This window comes from Amphiura filiformis, chromosome 2 (assembly GCF_039555335.1).
Source record: "Amphiura filiformis chromosome 2, Afil_fr2py, whole genome shotgun sequence".
Lineage (NCBI taxonomy): Eukaryota > Metazoa > Echinodermata > Ophiuroidea > Amphilepidida > Amphiuridae > Amphiura > Amphiura filiformis.
The window spans coordinates 26,395,688-26,412,015 of record NC_092629.1 but is presented as its reverse complement, the minus strand read 5'-3'; the positions used below and the strand labels follow the sequence as shown (position 1 = coordinate 26,412,015).

At 35.8% G+C, this 16,328-nt stretch overlaps 2 protein-coding genes across 2 annotated transcripts in view; both read right to left on the bottom strand.

The window, feature by feature from the left end:
• LOC140146038 (uncharacterized) overlaps window positions 1–16,328 on the bottom strand; it is a 171,680-nt gene that overhangs the window by 26,825 nt on the left and 128,527 nt on the right. The gene's annotated exons all lie outside the window — the stretch shown is intronic.
• LOC140171405 (immunoglobulin superfamily member 22-like) lies at window positions 6,601–16,175 on the bottom strand. The gene is made up of 9 exons (XM_072194662.1): window positions 16,163–16,175; window positions 15,804–15,917; window positions 15,331–15,378; window positions 12,023–12,073; window positions 10,747–11,115; window positions 9,828–10,000; window positions 8,056–8,206; window positions 7,436–7,602; window positions 6,601–6,690 (listed from the first exon to the last, which is right to left on the bottom strand). The coding sequence occupies exons 1-9, from the start codon at window positions 16,173–16,175 to the stop codon at window positions 6,601–6,603; spliced, it is 1,176 nt and encodes a 391-aa protein (XP_072050763.1).

Sequence of the window (16,328 nt, the reverse complement as noted above, 5' to 3'; positions counted from 1 at the left end):
GCCAATTATAAGCATAAGTCTAAGCATAAATCAAGGTTGACATGTTATGCATGGCAATATTACAATTTACATCATCAACAATCTAACAAAATTGATGATTATATTGGTCTTTTTTGTTTTGTTTATGTTTTTTAAGAATCTGAATATAGCTTTAATTTCCACAGGACAAGGAACACAATTCTCCACAATTGACAAGTTTTTACCCATTTTGAGGTATTTTCAATTGGAGCAAGATCTATATTTACATTTTTACATTATGTTTATGTCTCAGATTGTTTTAGGGCGGTTGCCTCTGGCTTTTCAGTTGAGCCGGATGATACATCTGATTATTAAAAGAAAATAAGTTTTTTATTTGTATTTCAAACTGTACCTGTGTAAAGAGACTTTCAAATGTACTCTAAACGAGTACTCTTATACCTTTCGTAACATTGCACAATAAATAGTACCATGTGCTGGTTTATAGTATTTGTCATTTTTCACAACTTAAAATCTACATTTTTTGTTGATTTGATATCATGTGATTGGCAAAATATTGCATGTATCTACTTGGGTCATATATTTCCAGGGCTGCATTGCATTGTGAATAACCATGCTTTTTGTTTGGTAAATTCTTCTAGATCTTAAACTTGTCTGCCTGTTTTGTAACAGACAAATACAAGTAGTTTGCTTGAGTCAAGAATGCACCTGCAGCATGACCAAGGGATCTGCTTGTTGATAAGAGCCAGATCAATAGCATAATGAAGCTGTGGTCTTACAAGCCTTTCCCCAATTTGAACTAAACACAGCCAAATTAAAAAGTCGCCACTGGTTCCATCCCCATTTAATCAGAGTCTGATGAGTTTATGTCAAAATAATTTATATAATAATTTTCTATACACTTTCCTTCGAAGGTTGATACCAAATTTGATATCAAAAGTTTAATCATAGTGAGCATATGAACTGTTGTTTGGATGTTCGTGCAATTTTAAAAATGACAAATTATGAATTGATCACGCAAAAGCCAATGCATGATATCAGTTTATTATGTGGCCAAAACCCGTACAGGAATCATTGTACACTTGCCTGCGCACAATTAAAAGAGCGGGTTCTTGATTTGCATTTTGACATGCATGGGTAACACACACCCAGACATCTTATACCTCATTGAAAATTCCCGCAGTCACAAACAGTCACGCTTTATAATCGATTAACCTGCCGGCCTATTCAGGCGACGTAATTCTTGGCACTCAAGCTAGCTCCGCTGCGTGATACAACTCCCTATGTCATTTTAAAAATTGCATGAATTTCCAAAGAACGGTTCCTATGCTCATGATGATTAAACTTTTGATATCAAATTTGGTTCTGTCAAAATCATCACTGTACATATTTTATAATTCTCATATTCAATTACATACAACAGACAAGAGCCAGATCAATAGCATAATGAAGCTGTGGTCATACAAGCTTTTCCCCAATTTGAACTAGATCTATACCCCCTTGGTATTTACATCAATTATATTTATAAGGGGTAATAATAATCTCACCTTCCTTCGCGGCTGTTTGTTCTGGCTTATCAGTTGAAGATGATACACCTGTATTGAAATTATAAAAAAATGAACAGAATAATAGACCAAAAAAGTAGCTCTGTCTCAGAAGACGATGCAAATAGTGCTTTTAAAATTTGAATTGTTGCATATAAGTTCCTTTCGTAGTTGCCAGAGAAAAAATTCTGAAATTTTGAAGTAGTCAGAAAAAAAAGAGGGCAAAACACAATACATTATACAAAAAGATACTGTGCTCCGCACATATCACATAGCCTCCTTTAGTCCATTTTAAGAACCTCTTTTTTGCCTTAAGGCCAGAGTAATGGAAGACACATTCGTCCACGACCGAATTTGAGATTTTTGATATTTATCAACACTAAGATGTATTCTTTCACTTGAAACTGATAAAATACAACTTACTAATATTTATTCGTATTTTTGCTTGATTTATTTCACTCTTTTCAACTCTAAAATGTCACATGGCTCAAGACAGCATAGTAAATTGGCGGAAATAATGAGTCAGAAATGCTTGCGAATCTGCGAAATATTGTGATTACGCTGGCAATGAATCGTGTCGCGTGACGCGGCACAACTCTGCGCGTATGTCCAACGCAGTTAAGGCGCATTCGGTATATTGTTAACGCCAGCAAATGTGTTGTAAACAAAACAAAAATTTGCCGTCAAAATGCCACTTAGATTTTTTAAATATTTTGAATTTTGGCGCACTGAAAGCAGACATTATAGATTCATTGGTGCAAAAAGATGCATATTTAGACCATGCACCAGATACAGCTTTTACAAGTGTGAAAGTCTTACCGTTTTAAAATTTAAACACGTTTTGTGCATAATTTTGACATTTTTTTACTAAAACGTCGATTTCTCAGAGTTCACTTTTGACAATATTGCGCGATTTTTGTGACAAGATAACCCGAAAAATATGCAAGCAAAGGGTAAACTTTTTGCACTATCCTTTAGAGTACATCAAAGTCTAGGGATGGTTTAATTTTTTCAAAATATTTGTTTTAAACAAAAATATACACCATTATGTGCAATTTTTAGCTTAATAGATTGACAAAATGGCTTTTTTCACATGTTTTTTTCAATATTTTTAAAAAAGAAACGAATTTCAAAAAAATAAAAAAACATTCCCTAAGTTCATGTCTCTTCTTCATGAAAAGCTAACTGAATTTTTTTATCTCGAACGGATTTTTTTTCTAAGTTGTCACAAAAAAATTGGGTAAAAAAGTGAATTTTTGTGATTTTTTCAAAAACTTGAGATTTTTGAACAAATCTGACGTCACCATGAGATTCCTTGGCTCATTTCCTTTCCAAAAATGTATAGTTTTATATACTTTGGACAGACAATTCAGAAATAATGAAGCTCGAAAAGGTCCATGTTCTCTCCCATTACACTGCCCTTAAAGGGCATGATTTTCCCGATCACAAACCTTACCTTATTGCTCTCCACAGGGAAAACCATTTTTAACCATTTATTTGGAATTCTTATGCTATCCAAGTTTCTGTACAATGTTACTGGACAAAAAGATACCTTACCTTCTAGAGCAATGACTTCTGATGGTTGACTTGGGTCACTGCGTCCTCCCATGTTCTCAGCGTATACTCGGAATTGGTACTGTGTGCCTGCCTTGAGGTCTTCTATGGTATAACTGGGCTCAGTAACCTAATGAACACACATCAACACACAAATATTAATCAGGAGCAAATGCAAGATTCAACAAGAAAAATACATACTGATAGGGTGAAATAAGTATCAGTCACAGAATAAAATAGTTTAGTCCCCCAACTAAATGTTAGCATAGGCCGACACAATGCCATAATAGACATTGCATTTTCCATTTTTAGAGAAAAACTGTCACTAAAAATGGACCAAATTGCCAATGTCAAATAGTTAAACCAAATTTATATAGCTATGCAGATTTATGTTTCTACTGTGAACAAATATAACAAAATACTAGGTGATCTTAAAATTAAGCTGAGCAAAATGTAGCTGATGAGATTAATAAAAAGATCAACTAAGTCTTGATCACCATTAATCGAAACGCGTCCTACGATAGCTTTCTACAGTTTCTCAGAAATAGAGAAACTCAAGTGTCTTTTTTCCTATACGGAATAAATCGCCTTTTGGTTGGAATTTCTTCACAACCACCCATATTACAACCTCTATACACATTTTTTGCAAAGCAAAAACATAGCTTCTTTTTATCCAAAACTTAGCAATTAATTTGCATGAAGGTAAAATAATATAGCTATACTAATCTATTCTCTAAAAATATAGGCCTACCGATATCTGAATATTAGATTGCGTAACTCTATATCACCACCCTCACCAAATAGTTTAGTCCCCCAAATAAAATGCCTTTTCTCCAAAGACTTATGCTGATATGACGTCTCTGATTTACACCAACACTTACCTTCTCTTTACTGACTCTAGTCCATTGCTCACTTTGACCAAGACTTTGCTCTATGACATATCCTCTTATAGGAGAACCACCATCCTTTTTTGGAGCTGACCAAGTGATCCTGATGCTTGTCCTACTAATGATCTCTCCTTCTGGCTTACCAGGTTGGCTGGGTGAATCTATATTTGAATAAAACATTTTGATTTAAGTCTATTAATAAGAAGACATTAAAAGTGATCACAGAAGAGGCCCATACAATTTTTGGTAAACACTGCAATTAATCTCTCTTGCACTGTTCAAATCGATGAAGTCGCGTCCATTGATGACAGATTTGACAGGTTCTCCATGTATGTAAAGATCAGGATCTTGGTGTGGAGTACCAAGAGCAGGTTGGTAATAAATGTAAGGCCAAATGCTACTGACAGAGGCACAAAATGATCCAACATAACCTGCAGATCTTCAAATGAATTGAGCCACCAGTGCCGAGTCATCAGCATACTATAGAAGCTCTTGTTCACATTATACTTCTTGACATAGGGAAATGGCATAAATACAAGCCGGGTTGAACAATTTGCAATCTGTCCTTGAGCGGAGGTAAACGCCATGCTAAACACCCGTTAGGTTGTCCGATGCAGTTTCCAAAACAGCTGCCAAGTAAAGACCAAATAGGATTGGTGCCAACATACACCCCTGCTTAACACCATATCAAACCGGAAATGACTCTATTGTATCACCATTATCTAACACAGTCCACTGCATCCCAGCATGAAATTCACAAATGATCCTGACGATGTAGTTTCCAAAGTAGTTCTCTATCGATGGTGTTGAAATGAAGACCATGTAAAGTGGATTCTGCTGCCCAATTAATTTCTCCTGGAGCTGACACAGCGTAAAGGGGCAAAAAAGGGGGAGTTCTGACAGGGGGGGCATTTTCCCCACTGGTGATACATGCTCTTCTCTAAGTTACCACTGAATGAACTTATGCAGGTTATGAAGTATAAATCCAACAGACATTAACATACATCAACCTGTATATCTGTGTAAAGAGACTTTCAAATGTACTCTAAACGAGTACTCTTATACAATTCGTACCATCACACAATAAATAGTACCATGTGATGGTTTTCTTGCATTTGTAATTTTTCACAACTTAAAATCTATATTTTTTGTTGATTTGATATCATTGAACCCCAGTTAATCATGATGGACTTGCCTTTTCATACACGTCTGCAATATGTGTGCATCCGTATCAGGGCGGTGCACTTGTGGGCTGCTGCATGTGTCTCATTTCACATTATGGCAGTGGGTGCCAGACTCGTCTCCGGGTTGGGGGTCGCTTTGGGCTGTCCCGGAGTCACATAGTTGGGGAATGTCCTTTGTATTCCTAAATCGTGTGACTGGGGGATGGTTTGGTGTGGTCTCCGCTTTGGGGGTGGGTCTGGTGTTCATTCCTGGCTGTTTTGTGAAGTGGAACACGTGTGGCGGCCGGTGGGTGCATCGTTTTGATATGGATGTACACATATTTGGCTTTATGATTTAAAATTTGTGCAATAATAATTTTTGATTTTTGATATTATCATATTTAATTTTTTTGATATTAATTTTTTGATGTTAATGAGTGCAATGTTTAAAAGCTTTAAAGGACCCCTTTGGAAATAAGCCCTTTTTAGGGCTTAAAGGGTTATCCTAAGCATATCTGCAATTGTATTGTATATTGTAATTTTAAATGTATTTTATTGTCTTTTTTATATTCTATGTTTTTATAATGTGACTCTGTAAATTGAATGATATGCATAAATAAACTCAAATCATGTGATTGGCAAAATAATGCATGTATCTACTTGGGTCATATATTTTCAGGGCCGTATCGCATTGTGAATAACCATGCTTTTTGTTTGGTAAATTCTTCTAGATCTTAAGCTTGTCTGCCTGTTTTCTAGCAGCCAATTACAAGCAGTTTGCTTGAGTCAAGAATCGCCCAGGCAGACCAAGGTCTGCCTGTTGAAACATTTTTCATAATTCTCAGGTTAAATTACAACAGACAAGAGCCCGATGGAGTCAGATCAATGGCATAATGAAGCTGTGATCATACAAGCTTTTCCCCAATTTGAACTAGATCTATACCCCCTTGGTATTTACATTGATTATATTTATAAGGGGGTAATAATAATCTCACCTTGCTTCGCGGCTGTTTGTTCTGGCTTATCAGCTGAAGATGATACACCAGTATTGAAATTATAAAAAAATGTACAGAATAATAGATCAAAAAAGTAGCTCTGTCTCAGGAGACGATGCATATAGTGCATTAAAATTGTAGCATATAATTTCCTTTCTTTCTTAGTTGCCAGAGAAAAAATCTGAAATTTTGAAGTAGTCAGAAAAAAGAGGGCAAAAACACAAAAAAATACATACTTCGCACATATCACATAGCCTCCTTTAGTTTTCCATTTTAAGAACCTCTTTTTTGCCTTAAAGGGCATGATTTTCCCTATCACAAACCTTACCTTATTGCTCTCAAATTAAACAGGGAAACCAAAGAAGTTAGTTTTATTTGGAATTCTCTCTATGCTATCCAAGTTTCTGTACAATGTTACTGGAGCAATTAAAAAGATACCTTACCTTCTAGAGCAATGACTTCTGATGGTTGACTTGGGTCACTACGCCTCCCATGTTCTCAGCAGCATATACTCGAATTGGTATTGTGTGCCTGCCTTGAGGTCTTCTATGGTATAACTGGGCTCAGTAACCTAATGATAACACAACAACACACAAATATTAATCAGGAGCAAATGCAAGATTCAACAGGAAAAATACAACCTACTGATAGGGTGAAACAAATATCAGTCACAGAACAAAATAGTTTAGTCCCCCAACTAAATGTTAGCATAGGCCGACACAATGCCATAATAGACATTGCATTTTCCATTTTTAGAGAAAAACTGTCACTAAAAATGGACCAAATTGCCAATGTCAAAAAGTTAGGCATTTTAGACCAAAGTTATATAGCTATGCAGATTTATGTTTCTACTGTGAACAACTATACCAACATACTAGGTGATCTTAAAATTAAGCTGAGCAAAATGTAGCTGATGAGATGAATAAAAAGATCAACTAAGTCTTGATCACCATTAATCGAAACGCGTCCTACGATAGCTTTCTACAGTTTCTCAAAAATTGAGAAACTCAAGTGTCTTTTTGGCCTTTTGGTTGGAATTTCTTCACAACCACCCATATTACAACATCTATACGCATTTATTTGCAATCAAAAACATAGCTTCTTTTAACCTAAAACTTAGCAATTAATTTGCATGAAGGTAAAATATATAGCTATACCAATCTATTCTCTAAAAATATAGGCCTACTGATATCTGAACATTAGATTGCGTAACTCTATATCACCACCCTCACCAAATAGTTAAGTCCCCCAAATAAAATGCCTTTTCCCTAGAGACTTACGCTGATAAGACGTCTCTGATTTACAACAACACTTACCTTCTCTTTACTGACTCTAGTCCACTGCTCACTTTGACCAAGACTTTGCTCTATGACATATCCTGTTATAGGAGAACCGCCATCCTTTTTCGGAGCTAACCAAGTGATCCTGATGCTTGTCCTATTAATGATCTCTCCTTCTGGTTTACCAGGTTGGCTGGGTGAATCTATATTTAAATAAAACAACTGGATATGAACCCACATTGGCTTTCAGGCAGTATCTTACTGGCAGCTTGCAACAACTTTCCCAGCGGTAGAGTAAGGATATATCCCATGATAGTTTCCACACTGAGTGTGATCATCCATCTTAAAAATTGTGACAATCATTGCATCCTTGTCGTAGTGATGTAACAGGATTTTTGAATGTATTGCCCCGCACCCTCTGCATTTTACCAGATTATAATTATCAAAGAACAAGGATAAGACATATATCGTAATACTATAGAGATTTCACTTTATGCTGAGTGTTTCAGTTTATACCTGTAAGGTTAGTGTCTTTGAAAAGAGCAGTATAGTATTCCATCTATGATTCCTTGGTTTGGTGACAATGAATCACATGTTGCACATTTAACTGACAATGTGCTGTGAATTTTGACTAAGAAATTTAAAACAACTCTTACCAAATAATGAATAATGAGGTGGTTCTTTAGCTGTAATTATATCTACTGCTGCACTTGCTTTTCCAACACCTGCTGCATTCACAGCACGGACACGAAATTGGTACTGATTGCCTGGAGTCAGATTCTTAATGGCATAACTGCTCTCACACACCTAAACATTTTATTCAATTAGGAAAAATAGAGAGTGTTAATTTTATCAAAATCTCATACATTCACAAGTTATTGGGTCAAAGGCCAACAATTATGTAGTAAAGCTTGTGGCAGCATGAATGATAGGGATTTCACATATTTTAGCCAAATTTGTTAAATAAAATTAATGAATGAAATAAATCCTTCATTCTAATTCCACTAATCACCCAAAGTGATTGAGAAGCCAACAACATATATTTGCCAACAGTTTGACACAGAGAGGGGAAACTGTTGGCACAATCTGGCTCCGGACTACCTCACAAATAGCATCACCATTTTCACACACCATTAAGACATCGGTCTCCGCTCAGGATGTAAACTGTCTTGCGACTCTGAAATACAACAGGAGGTTCAGTGTCTGTGTCCCAAATTGTGGAATGACCTTCTTATAACCATCCGTTCATCTCCCACTGTTAGTGCCTTTAATTTAAAGCCAGTTTAAAAACCCACTTGTACTAGTTTTTCATTGCATGTTTCCCTTTTTCTGCATTGCTGTGGTCATTAAGTTTCTCATTTATTTATTTTTGTTGCATTTAAAGCGTATTGCTCATGTCTGGAAATGCGCTATATTAAGCGTCGTTTGTATGTATCTCCTTTTCATAGACATGCTACACATTGAAGTTGGGATACCGAAATATATTAGAGAGATTGCGATTTCCAAACGTAGGTATCGAACGTACGTTGATCTATTCAAAATCACTCTCCTGTATCGAGCGAGGTCACATATTTAGCTAGTTTCAGAGATACATCGTTGAAAATGCACAACATTTGTCCAGTTCACAATATGTTAAAACAGTCAATGATAATGAACATACTGAAGGAAAGTCTAATTACTATTATGATCCTTTTGTTTGTAACAAATCATTATAATAAAGGTACAGCGATGTGTTGAAAATCGACTAAATTTACATGCGATGTCCATACGCAGAGATACGCAGAAATGTGTGTGATACTTTGCGTACAAAAAATGACATTGCGATTTCCCATTTTGGATTCCAACGTAGTATAAAACGCAGATGCTACGTTGAAATATGCTGATTTTACCTCATGTGGAAGTTCATGCAACGCGCCCAATTTTCAGGACGAAAAAGTCTCATTTTGAAAGTAAAGTCATGATATATGGATGTAGTGATCTTTAATCTACCAAAATATATATTTTTGGGCAACTATAATATTTGGGGAGCACTAAAATACAATTAAGTTTAAGCAGCATGTTAAGTTAAAATTTTAGTCAAAATCAAAAGCGGGCTGTTTGAATTAGGCAGAGACTCAGTAGCCTGCGCTTACTGTTAATTTTTCAATCACTATGCCCTCTATCGACCTAGATTAGATGAGATCAAATATTATAGTCTTTATTCCAGCCGACTTGTTCTCCTTCGTGACGAATGAGCACAATCCAGTTTGGAACCGAGACTAGCAATATTTAACACCAGATTATCAGACATAAAAAACGTGACGTGAAAACATACGGTCCACGTGCTGCGCTTTGGAACATCGCAATCTCTATTAGAACACGACTTACGCATTTACTCTCACTCAATGGCTGGCTGACTACTTGTTCAAGGCAAATGTAAAAAACTAACCTTCTTGTTGACTTGAGACCAATATCCTTTACTGATGTCACATTTCTCAACGATATATGCTGTCACTCTAAACTTGTCACTCTCTTGGTTTCCTTCAGGAGGTGACCAGGTAAGCTTTACACTTGTCTTGTCGATGTTCACAGCATTAGGGGTACTTGGTATACCAGGAAGATCTAATACATTATCAAATCAAATTAACTCAATTTGGCATTGAATCAAATTATTGTAAATTTGTGTAATTTTTTGCAAATGTATTTTTTTAAATACCTTGAAGTTACACATCTGTGCACATAAATGGATTATACACACAAATTAACTCAATTTGGCATTGAATCAAATTATTGTAAATTTGTGTAATTTTTTGCAAATGTATTTTTTTAAATACCTTGAAGTTACACATCTGTGCACATAAATGGATTATACACACAACAATATCACTATTTGTCTTTGACATTTCTCAAACACAACCTTCAAACACAACCTTAAAACAATTGTTGAGAGAAAGGCATTAAAATACGGGAGGGGGAAGTGTTGAGATGTTGGTTGATCATCTTAGCTAAATTAGCATTCAGACATAAAAAGGAATATGTAAAATGTCTTGAACTTGTTTTAAAAGGATTTATTTGATTGATTAACTTTTGTCATGCTCTCTCCTCGTGCCATTATCTTGAATGGCGTGATCACACTGATCCTGCGTTTATTGGGGTACCAGACCCTTATCCAATCAAATTCATTGTGCCCATACACCATAAATCAGATAAAAGGAAATTAACTGACAACACTAGGACATAACAGGAAGAATGAAAAGGTTAATATGGACTGAGAAAAAATGAGAAAACACAGAAAGAGAGAGATAAAGAGGGAAGCGAATACATATCCTATAAGGATATTTTTAGCATTAGCTTTAAATATTTCTTACCCAATTTCACAAGTTTTCCTTCAGCCTGTTTGAACTCTGCCTCATCTATAGTGGTCTTAATTTTTATACCCTCTTCTTCACCAATTACGTCCTTTGTAAGCAATGCCCTATCCAGTTGTTTGTCCAAAGAGCTGTCTTCAGTACTTTGGAAAGTATCTTTCAGAACTATTACATCTGCACATTGGACACTATACTGGATAGAACCAGCAGGAATTGTAATGAACTTCACCAATGTACAGCCAAGAGGATTGAACGTATTGTTGACTAGGTTGGACAAGATTTGAGGCTTTAACATCTGTGAGAAGATTGTATCAATCATTTTCAGGTGGTCTACAGGGCCTCCTTGAAGATCCATTTTTATTTTGATGTCTGAGAATCATAAAAAAATAGTAACATGTCGTAAATCATTTAAATAACCACTACATTATGAATTAGCCATTACTGACCAAGTCATAAATAACATCATTTTAATCGAAGAGTGACAACAAATGGTTTTACAAAAGGCAGCAGTTACATACAACAAAAAACAGCACAAAGAGAAAGTATACACAAATTCTTTAAAACACTATGATTAACATGGAAAACGGTGTCTTTTTTCGACGGAAATAAGTAAACTATGATTAAATTTTATCAGTTTTGCCGTGGAGCCATGATTAAAGGAGAAAAAAGGAAAAGTGATTCTGCACGGGAATTGAACCTAGGACCTCCTGTTTACGAGACCAGTACCTTAACCACTTGGCCACGGGAGCTTCATGATTAGGCAGACTGGGAATTCAACCTATAAGTGGTCACTCAAGCCTACCTCCTTCGTGCAAGTCAGACTTTGAGGACCAGAAGGATCAGGCAAGGGCTGATTTCAACCACCATAGCTGTCGCTAAGAACTGAGTCACTCCCGTGAAGAAAAAATGTTTTCTTGTTCAGGTGACACAATAGAAATAACATTAATTTGTTTTTCTTAAAATCTAAATAATGAAGACGGCCTATATGCTTCACCCAGAGACAATGCGAGACACAATTAATATATGCAAGGATCGGAAATTATTAGTCCTTTTGCGTTCACAAAATAACAAGAGGTTATCAATTGGCAATTTTTGATTGATAAAACCAACAAGTTACTACTTACTAATATCTCATCCATCTTATCGGAGGACTTCATCCGATCTGAGCATCTGATCCACTTTCCCGGGAAACTGTTGTGTGTAGTCTCTTTCAGTCTTACAGCTTGATTTACAGACATATTTTTAATTTTGAAAGTAACATGGAACATGATCTTACCATATTGCGTTCGTTTAGGGACGTCCGCTTCTGAAGCTGTACCTTTGTTTCCTATAGGATAGATGAGAGACATGATGTTCTATTACTTTTAGCATACTGGTTCAGTGAATGCTATATTATAACAAACATACCGGTTATTTGAATAATTATAATAAACCTACTTTGATACATAGCGATATATTGGATGCTGTTGATATGCAAAATGCTGTTTTCTTTGACCTATCCACAGCATTTGATACCCAAACACAACACAAAAAGAAAATACTCACTTATGTATAACCCGTCATAAGTCTAAACCTGATGACAATTTGATTGACGCAGTCATGTGCAGCATCTTGTTAGCTCTTTAACCATCTTTGCCACAAAACCTCTAAATTGATAAAGATTGATACCAGTATATGAAATTTAGTACATTTGCAAAATTGTAAATTAAAAGAGGAGCACGCAGAACTGTAGAGGTAAATTGCAGAGCAGAACCATTGGCATAGCCTGAAACCACCGCCTGGTAATATCGATCACATCATGACCTAGAAGAAAGCATTGTAACAATCCATGCATTTTAAATTAACAATAGAATAAACCAGGTACTTGGGAGAGTCGACAGGGGCTGTACGCAGACATTAAACGAGCTTGGCCATACACAGAATTCCAACTGAGTAATCATTTTGATTCGCCACTTTTGAAAATGCACCAAATTTTATATACTGGTATAAATCGTTGTAAATTTAGAGCTTTTAGTAGCAAATGCGGCATCAAATTGTGTGACCTTGGTTTAACCCCATAATTTGCCTCATTTATCGTTGCTCTGCCCTCCTTCCATTACATTACACTTTGACACCATTTAGTGTTTGGCAACTGTTTAATAAAAATAATAAATAATAAATAAGCATTTATAATGCGCCATTTATCTAGAAAATTAAATCTAATCCAAGGCGCAAAAAACAAGATACACATACAAGTATACATGAAAACAAAGTTAACAAAAAGTATAGCTGATTAAAACAAATCAACTATCCAAATTGTTAGCTCAATACAATTTCATACAAAATACAATCAATGTGAACCAAAGAATCCTTAATACATGTAAAACAAAAAGTACAGAGCAGTATATAAGCATGATATTAATCAAACATTAGTTGACATTATACCCAGCATTGAATTCGCTGTCGTAATGCACGTTACAATATGACCGTTGCCAGGTCAACTGGATCACGCTTTCTTTGTTATAAACCACTAATCGAAATGATCACAACACAAAGCCTATGGCATATCAAAATTCAGAACTGGTGTATGACCCCAGGCTTGGAGCAGTAACCAATGGTTACTAACGTGCACTACGACAGCGAATAAGAAAGTCTGGAGTACAGATTTGAACTGATCAATAGAAATTGATTGTCTTAGATTATATGGAAGCGAGTTCCAAAGTTTTGGTGCAACAGTAGAAAAAGCACGGTCTCTCAGAGAATAATTAGATCGTTGAATTTTTAATAGAAATCTGACTGACGATCTTAGAGTGCATGCAGGTGTGTATGGAACGAGAAGGTCAGTGACAGTGGCGTAGCCAGCTTTTTTGGTCGGGGCACAGACGAAAAAAATTACAGTTGCATCATACAATAAATAGAGAATGTATGTCTTCGAGCTTCCCAAAAAGGCTTTTTTGGGACGATGTGCGTGTGTAGCGCTCAAAAAATTGGTATTTTACACTATTTTTGCCCATTATCAGGATTGAAAGGGCTTTATCTTTACAATTTTGTATTTTTGGCCCATGATCGGGCTAAATTTTGGTAGAAAAAGGGCTGTTTGCCCTTTTTCTTTTCCTTTGCCCTCCTCATTTTCTCTTTTATTTTTTTTATCAGAGGGGCACTTTTTTCTTTCATTTTTTTTTTTTTTTCAGGGGGGCACTCTGCCCTCCCCCCTGCCCCCCCGCTGGCTATGCTACTGGTCAGTGATGTAAGAAGGTGCAATGTTGTTTAATCCTTTCCATGTGAGAAGAGTTTTAAATACAATTCTTTCACGTACGGGAAGCCAGTGAAGATTCATAAGAATAGGTGTGATATGATCATATTTGCGAGTGTTTGTCTAAACGCGTGCGGCAGAGTTCTGTACAAGTTGAAGTTTTCTAAGCTGTTGTTCAGTAATTCCATTTAGTAGAACATTTCCATTGTCTAAGCGCCGAGGTAATGAAGGCGTGAAGTAGTATTTCGGCAGTATCCTTTGATAGAAGTTTCCGAATACTACGTAGGTTCCGGATTTGAAAATAAGCAGATTGACACACTTTTTTAATATGATTATCCATTGAAAGTGTAGAATCAAAACACACGCCTAAATTTCGCACACTGTTTGAAGAAGATATAGTGGAAGATACAATTTGAATACTGTTACGCTGAATCTTACTTTGAGAGTTTTTGGAAGATACTATGAGCAATTCAGTTTTGTCATCATTAAGTTGATCGTATATCAGAAATGATCGTATATCAGAAATACAGTTTTCAATACGCTGACGAGCTAAGTCTTCATTTTTGGGTTTGTTTACATCAAAAGAAAGGTAAAGCTGCGTATCATCTGCATAAGTATGAACATTCAAGTTATGATGACGAGCAATTACAATAACAGGTGATGCGTATATAGTGAAAAATATGGGGCCTAACACAGTGGTACATTGGTACTCCAAATGTTTAACCCTGATGCAAAATTAAATCTAGATGCAAAAGTAAAAAAATTAGTCCATATATAGCCAGGGTGGTCTAAAAGTAAGGACCACCCACGATGGGTTCACTTGTTGGGTTCATATTGATGGCATATACTGAACAGAGCCGTATAGTTTGGACTTGCGCTACAAAGATCTGTCGGAAAAATATTATTTTGCAATAAATACACTCCTAGCATTAAGTTTATAGCCAATTGGAAAATAGATTTGAGATGTTGAGAGTGTATTGATAATTTTTTAATGCACTCCAAATACTAAGTTCAGTGGTGTTTTAAAATGTGTTTTACCAGGTCCGATTTATTCATTACCTCAGGGGTATCTATTCATATGTTCATGTTAGTCTGACATACAAAATAGCATTTCTGCCATAGGCGAAATTAAAGATGACATACTTGTTACTTGTTGAGACGTAGCTAAATAAACATACTTACCATGAATGTTGATACGACACATGTGTTCACGTGAGACAATAAAAATAACATAAATTCATTCATCTTGAAATCTATATACCCCAGAATATTAGTCCTCTCGATTTTGTTTTCACAAACTATGAAGAGGTTTGGTTTTACCGTAGACACATTTGAAAGTAACATTGTCTTACCATAACGTGTTCGTTTAGGGGCCGCTCCTGGCACTGTATTTTCATTACCTATAGGATAGATGAGAGACATAATGTTGGATACTGGTTTGAACAATTCCCTTGGGGAATAATTATAATAAACCATAGCGATATATTGGATGATATGAATATATAGGCAAAATGTTATTTTCCTTGTTTTGCTTGACCTATCTGCAGCATTCGACACTATCATTTTATTCATTCATTCATTATTATTCTGGTAAGCTCTCAAGAGGTCCAGATCAGGCAATATAAATCAGACAATAAGTACAAATTAAAAATAATACTTATATAGCAATGAAATAGCCAATAGAAATGCAATTATCCTAGCAAAGAACAAGAGCATTTCCCCAATTTTAAATTTAGCATATCTACACTGTAATACAAGTGGGCCACCAACCTCAAGAGTTCAATTGTAAGTACATGATGAAAAAAAAAAAGTCTCACCGTCTTACCTTTAGGCCTAGGCCTCTTACGTGGTTCATGTACTACATTAGCTTTTCTTGGTCCATCTCCTTTGGTCACTTCTAAAGCTTTTGGTTGGCTAAATTTAGAGTGTAGCTTTGGTGCTGCAATTATCACAATAAGAATACAATTTCATTCCCATATTTTGGGGTAGAATTATTTATTTATTTATTTATTCATTTAAAGCAATATTATAACATTTTCAAACAAAATAGATTAGCATTTCTTTGCCATAAAATGTTAGCTTTTACTGTCAGATATATCCCTTTTATTTTTGAGCCGAACAACTACGGCAAAGCAAAGAAAATTGGAATTTACTACCAGCGCACATGTCGCCAATACGCATTACTCTCTTCGGTCATGTTGTGGTACGACCCTTTGTTGTGTATATCACCGTCCCGCACGCCGTGGACGTACTGTATGTTATGAACATCGTGTATGCGTTCGACTAATAATTCCATCGTAATGATAAAGCGCTGAATCAGCCTTTAATTCAAAATCACGGATTTTGACAA